At 40.0% G+C, this 6614-nt stretch overlaps 1 protein-coding gene across 2 annotated transcripts; it reads left to right on the top strand.

Moving 5' to 3' along the window:
• Positions 1–239: 239 nt before the first annotated feature.
• Positions 240–6225, top strand: LOC138588980 (CD209 antigen-like). 2 transcript variants are annotated; one of them, XM_069659239.1, is made up of 7 exons: positions 240–319; positions 951–1022; positions 1846–1935; positions 3206–4099; positions 4203–4366; positions 5563–5675; positions 5748–6225. In XM_069659239.1, the coding sequence occupies exons 1-7, from the start codon at positions 262–264 to the stop codon at positions 5875–5877; spliced, it is 1521 nt and encodes a 506-aa protein (XP_069515340.1). In that variant the 5' UTR covers positions 240–261; the 3' UTR covers positions 5878–6225. The 2 variants fall into 2 exon arrangements, with proteins under 2 accessions (XP_069515340.1, XP_069515341.1); XM_069659240.1 differs by lacking the exon at positions 1846–1935.
• The last annotated feature ends 389 nt before the right edge of the window (positions 6226–6614 follow it).

The following is a 6614-nucleotide window of genomic DNA, read 5'->3' as shown; positions in this document are numbered from 1 at the left end:
AGTCTTACGAATTACTTAGAACAGAAAATTATTTTCTACTCTATATGAAAGATTGGCCTGCAGCAGCCTGATAAGTGAAATGAGAAACAGATGAACTTGTGAGAAAACACACTTACACTTACTTCACTCATTATAACTTGCTAACAACACCATCACAATCAAAAAAGCAGAAATGCAACACCCTAACTGAAGAATATAACATCAGCCCATGACTAACAGCCATCTGTCTGTCTGTGACTGTCTGCTTTATGCAAGAGGAAGATGGAATCCAAAGGACCAAGAGTTACTTTTAAAAACCCTAATGTTTATATATCTGCAGGTAAGATACAATTATACTTTATTAAAACTTTAATGAGGCTCTGATGTTTGTGTCAAACCTTGTCTCTAAAAATAGCTTTCTTTTATTCAACTAGATGTCGTGTTATTTAACCTTGACCATGATCTTTACCTAAACTTAACCTCTGGGTTTTGATCCATAAAGTTGATTTCTTTAAAAAAGAAATGGTACAGCTCAGACGTAGAGCTGCCAGTTTGCATGTCGAAATGTCCTTCTGCAAAAGTCTGACCCTAAATTGTGGCGTGTGTGATGAAGATGATGTTGCCTTGCATGGTACTTTATTAGTGTTTAAAGGGTTAAACTGGCATGTCGCTTAAAGTTTCTTGAGTGGTTGGAAGTCTAGAAGGAAGCAGTCCATTAACATTTTTCCTCAAATCTTTGGTCGATGAAATGTATACAAGCAGAATTTATTGGAGACAGGATTGCTTTGGCGACAAGTCCCGTGTCTAATATCTTGCCACATTGCGGGATGCTTCTCTTTGCTTGGTTAAGGCAGGTAATTTACAGTTTTCAAAGCTCTAAAATGGTTGGTCACATCCATTAATTGATTTAGATTTCTGCAGTGTGTGTATAATATATACTTTTTTGTGTGTCTGATTTTTCACGCTCACAGAGGAACTTGAGGAAGAAGATGTCTACGTGAATGCAACAGTTTGCCCTATGAACACAATGCCAGCCACTTCAGGTACATTATGAGCACAATGTTTTAATTAAGCTTATATGATTCTGTGTATTTAAAGACTGTATGTCATGAGTCATTCAAGTTTAGTTATGTTGTGGATTTGTATTTTGGTGTTTTGATATTATTTCCTGTTATCCTCGGTCACTTTGTCTCTTGTTGTCTTGAGTTCTTATTGTTTATTATTGTTTGTATATTGTGTTCCTGTCTTGGTTTTGTCTGGTTTATTTGTGCATTTAATTTAGAGAATTTCCTGTTTTACTTTGTAGCCCTGTTAGCCCTGCGCTTGGTTTCTAGTGTTTCCTGTTTTATTTTGTAGTTCTTGCCCCTCATGTCTTGTTTTATTTCCCTCCTTTATTCTGTTTCCCGCCTTTCAGATTGAGTGCCCTGCCCTCATTGTGTTCACCTGTGTTGATTAGTCTCACCTGTCCCTGATTACCCTGTGTGTATTTAGTCTCTGTGTTCCTACCATTCTGTGCCAGTTCATTGAGTCTATGTCCGTGACCTGTCTTCCTTCCTCCCGCGCTTTTGTTCCTCATGTTTCTAACTTGGATTATCTATGTGCCTGCCCTGACTCCTCGTGTTTCCTTGGATTATCTGTTCCCTGGATTTGTTTGTTAGGTTTTTTTTTGCTCTGCCTTTTGAGTTTCCTTTTTTTTGTCTTTTGTTGGATTTTAGATTTTGTTTTTACATTTTTACTTTGTTAGTAAAATCATAATATCATAAAGGCTGCACCTGGGTCCTCTACCTTTTTGTGAACATTCAAACTGTGACACTGTATTCATTGGATTATTTCCTAGTGTACTTTGAATTCTTAATTTTCTCTCAGATAAGAAGACTCTTTCCAGCCATCACTCTTTTGCACCAGTAGCTGTGTGTTGGGGGATACTGTTGCTTATCATGGCCCTCCGTATTTACTGTGAGTATAAACCCAACAGTCACTTCATTAGGTCTGTAAGCAAAGAATTGGAGAACATTTAGTTCAATATGTCCACATACAACTGCTAGTATTATATGTTCAGTAAACTCAATCATAATTTTTTTGTGCCAAACAGAAGCACAAGGTAGCATTCTGGCCATACAGTGTACACATATTGGACATAGCCACAATGACACCCATTGGTTTCTCAGCGTAAATGAAGCGTGAAGTTGGGGATTTGGCCGCTATCATGTTGGGTTTCTGAAGCTAGAAGTGGACTGCATTTGGACGAGAGGGTGGTGTACGAGACAGGTAAAGAGTTGGCAAACACCAAGTTATGAAAGCTAAACAGTCTGTGAATGTGGCTGATCCATAAGCTGGTGAGTGCTAGTTTAACTCTGTTTCCCATAGAGGTGATTCTTTGTGTGGCGTTGACTGACTGTAGTTGTCAGACTAAAGAACGTTAGTTGGATAGTTCCATAAATTACACACTTAGCCATATTATTTCTCCCATTTTTGAATGATGAAACAACACAAACACGATGATGTCAAGTTCAGTGACTGAGTGGCTGTGTTGATGTCTGGCAGACAGCCAGTGGTATATGCCTGTCACTCAAGTGACCCTGTCTGTAATAATGCCTTACTTTGAGGCTTCATATATTTAAAACAAGTGACTATGAAAATATGTAAAAATTCCCCCCAAACAGTTCTACGGAATAGAGAAATATTTTTTTGTAACAGGCTATAAACATGCTTATTTCTGCTGTAATTTGCTGTAATTTTATATTTTAAATATGGGTCCTAATGGGTTGTTCTCTGAGCCAGCCTCAAGTGGACACTAGAAAAACTGCAGTTTTTTGCACCTCTGCATTGGCATCTGCATTGTTCAACACCAGAGTCTTCTTGGTTTTGGCAAGTTTAAGTTAGCCTTTTGGGGGTGTTGTCGTCTTTAGCACATGCTTCTGGAGAATAAACTACTTTGCTTTCTATTTAAGTGGATTTTTCAACATTGTTTATTTGTTTTCATACATTCACATGAGGCAGGAGGTGTTAACTTTTGCTCTTATTTTGAGTCAGAAGTTATTTTCTTGAAATGTAGTCTGAAGGAATTGTTAACTGTAAGCATTTAAGTAGTAGACTGGTATGAGTAATTACATTTCATAAATTGTGAAACGCACTTTGAATTTCATGAATGTATGAAATCTGCCATCAAGATGAACTTGCCTTGCACTGCATTCTTACTGACCCACAACCTGTTTGTGCATTCTAGTTACCTCTGTCATTACTGCTAAGCTGAGTGATCAGATAAAGGAAGCTGATCAGCACTGCAAATATGTCACCAACATCTTTGCCTTCACCAATGCAAACTTAAAGACCAACATCACAAACCTTAATGGAGAAAACAACATGCTAAGGGCAGAGAACCAGCTCCTGAGGAATAAGAAACATAGCCTGACGTCAGGGAACCAGGACCTGATGGCAGAGAACCAACGCCTGACGTCAGGGAACCAGGGCCTGATGGCAGAGAAACAGCACCTGATAGCAGAGAACCAACGCCTGACGTCAGGGAACCAGGGCCTGACGGCAGAGAAACAGCACCTGATAGCAGAAAACCAACGCTTGACGTCAGGGAACCAGGGCCTGACGGCAGAGAAACAGCACCTGATAGCAGAAAACCAACGCTTGACGTCAGGGAACCAGGGCCTGACGGCAGAGAAACAGCACCTGATAGCAGAAAACCAACGCTTGACGTCAGGGAACCAGGGCCTGACGGCAGAGAAACAGCACCTGATAGCAGAAAACCAACGCTTGACGTCAGGGAACCAGGGCCTGACGGCAGAGAAACAGCACCTGATAGCAGAGAAGCAACGCCTGACGTCAGGGAACCAGGGCCTGACGGCAGAGAAACAGCACCTGATAGCAGAGAAGCAACGCCTGACGTCAAGGAACCAGGGCCTGATGGCAGAGAACCAACGCCTGACGGCAGAGAACCAGTACTTGAGAGCAAAGAACCAGCTTACTACAGATATCACGACCACGCAATACCCGGAGTGGTATACACAGTGGCCGACGGTACAGAGATACAGAACCAGACAAGCGCACCCAACAATAGACCGGTGGACTGAGCCTTTCTTTACAACCTATCCATTCCGTTACAGAAAAAGTGTGTCAATATCTCTCCATTCTGTTCCATAATTACCATAAATGTCACAATACAGTAATCATATGCTATGGTCAGTTGGTTACTGTTTTTTTTTTTTTTTCAGAGAGACAAAGTGAGCCTTGTCAGACAGGCTGGCTTTACTTCCAGTCCAGCTGCTACGCGATCAGTCACCGTGACCCTCCTGATCAGAGGACCTGGGAGGAGGCTCGAGATGATTGCAGAGAAAAGAATGCAGATTTGGTTGTTATCGAAAGTCCAGAGGAACAGGTATCAAAAACATGGGGAATATGGGAATTGGTGACCACAATATGGGCAGTTTCGTCACTACACTTAGTGCGAATGTGTTGACAAAAAACATACTAACCACATACCAACTCTAACCAATATGATCATATAGGTAATTTGTTCCCACCCTTTCTACCACACACTGACCCAAAGGAGAGGTAACATTGCATGTGAGACGTAAATGGTGTTATGTCAGTAATGTTACGTACACAAGTGAAGTTACACATGTACCTTAAAGAAGTGCACACAGGACTCCAACTACAGTATCCTCCGTATCCTTTTTGTTTGTTCGCCCACACATCACCTGTAACTGTCACCCGCCACTACATCGCCTGACTTTTGTCATAATGTAATAATTTCTATGCCAACTATAAACATGAGTAGGGGTTGTTATATGCATAGACAACCTAAAGAGTATTGTTTTTGGTATGGATCCAAGCTTCTGTTTTTATCTAAAATTCTGAAAAGTGTAGTTAAAAAACATATTCTATTTTTTTTTTTTTTCTCAGCAAGATTTAGATATTTCTAGCATTTCAATCTGGTTTTAGGGAGCACTATAGCACTGAATCAGTTCTTGAAGTTATTAATTAACAAAGGGAACTGTGCTTTTTAAATACTTTTAGACCTTAGCGCTGCATTTGACACAGTCGATCACAACCTGCTTATTACCAGGCTTAAAGATTGGGTTGGGATCCAGCTCTAAGTCTTACCTGGGAAAACAGAAGTTTTAACGTGAGCTTGAGGGATACCTTATCCTTATTGCCCCCCTATACCTGTGGGGTGCCCAGGGTTCTGTTTTGGCACCTCTTCTCTGTACTCCCACTGGGTCTACTTATAAAGAAGCACGGCATCTCATTTTACTGTTTCGCAGATGATACCTAGTTATATCTTACTAAAATGCCACAGCCCTTACTCTTTACAACCGCTGCTCAACTGCTTCCCAGACATTTAAACCGGATGGCCCAAACTTCCTGAAGTTAAATGAACAAAAAACTGAATTCCTTATTCCCTAGCACAAGCAATTTTATCTCATATTTTACTGTGACTATTGTTAGCAGAGTGAGGTTTGGGGAATGCAGCTTTGGTAGAACAAATGTGACTGATAAAAACATTCATGTTCATTACGTTTTCATTTTAATATAGTGTTAAAAGTACTTATCTCTTTTGGTAATCATCAGGGATTCATCTCAAACAGCAGCTTGGCCAGTTTGGCAGGCGATGACTTCTGGATTGGTCTCAGAGTTGATGGGGACGGCTGGAAGTGGGTCAGCGGTTATCATCTGACCGAAGAGTAAGACATGAATCTTAAAACCATGAATCATAAACTCTGAGTCAAGATCTAACCACCATGTTCTTCTCTCAGCTACTGGATGCATCAACCTGCTGACAACCATCACTGTGTGATTTCTGTCCAAGAAACCAAGGGATGGAAAGCTGTGGAGTGTGAGGTCAAAAACAGATGGATCTGTGAAATGGGTGCTACATCTCTTTAAGAAGGCTATTGCAGGTAAAATAGTTAGAACTATACTTGCTTGATTGCACTGCTTATGATAATGTGAAATAACAAAGCTCCCAGTGAGAATAATCTGACATCAGAATTTTCAATCAAAATTGTTTGTTTTGTCACTTTTCTTTTTACTTGCTTTTATACTTGTTGACCTTTGGTGTTTGACATGAGTTCTTGACTTTTGTTGAAACTTCTTGAATACTCTCTGTTTGGCCACATTGTTGAAAGTTATTTAATCTGTTTTGTATTCTGTAATCTTCCCAAGTTCCTGCCTTTGCTTTGTCTGTCAAAGCACTTAGTAAACATTCTGTATTTAAAGGTGCAAAATAAATGAAGTTATTATTATGGTATCCAGTAAATTTTTTGTGTCAACTCCACGAGGTTACAAGTGTGCTGATTAACTAAAGTATAAACATTGCAGACCACTGACTGGTAGGAGCTAAACAACCCTTGCGCTACAGGCACATCCTGTGCAAGAGTTGATATCAGCTCGAAATATCAAAGCTATCGGGCCGTTTCCTTTTTTTTTTTTTAATTATCACATCAACATTCCGGAACGTATCAACATTCTAGAACGTATCAACTTTCCGGAACATGACATTCCAGAACATATAAACATTCCAGAACATGTCAACATTCTACAATGTATCAACATTACGGAACATATCAAGATTCTAGAACTTTAACATTCTAGAATGTTGCGGAATGTTGATACCTTGTACA

The sequence above is a fragment of the Semicossyphus pulcher genome, unplaced genomic scaffold (assembly GCF_022749685.1).
Source record: "Semicossyphus pulcher isolate SPU_LCO1_2020_fin unplaced genomic scaffold, fSemPul1.0.p SCAF_12, whole genome shotgun sequence".
Taxonomy (NCBI): Eukaryota; Metazoa; Chordata; class Actinopteri; order Labriformes; family Labridae; genus Semicossyphus; species Semicossyphus pulcher.
The sequence above is the reverse complement of the archived record's forward strand: the minus strand, read 5'-3'. Positions and strand labels throughout refer to the sequence as shown.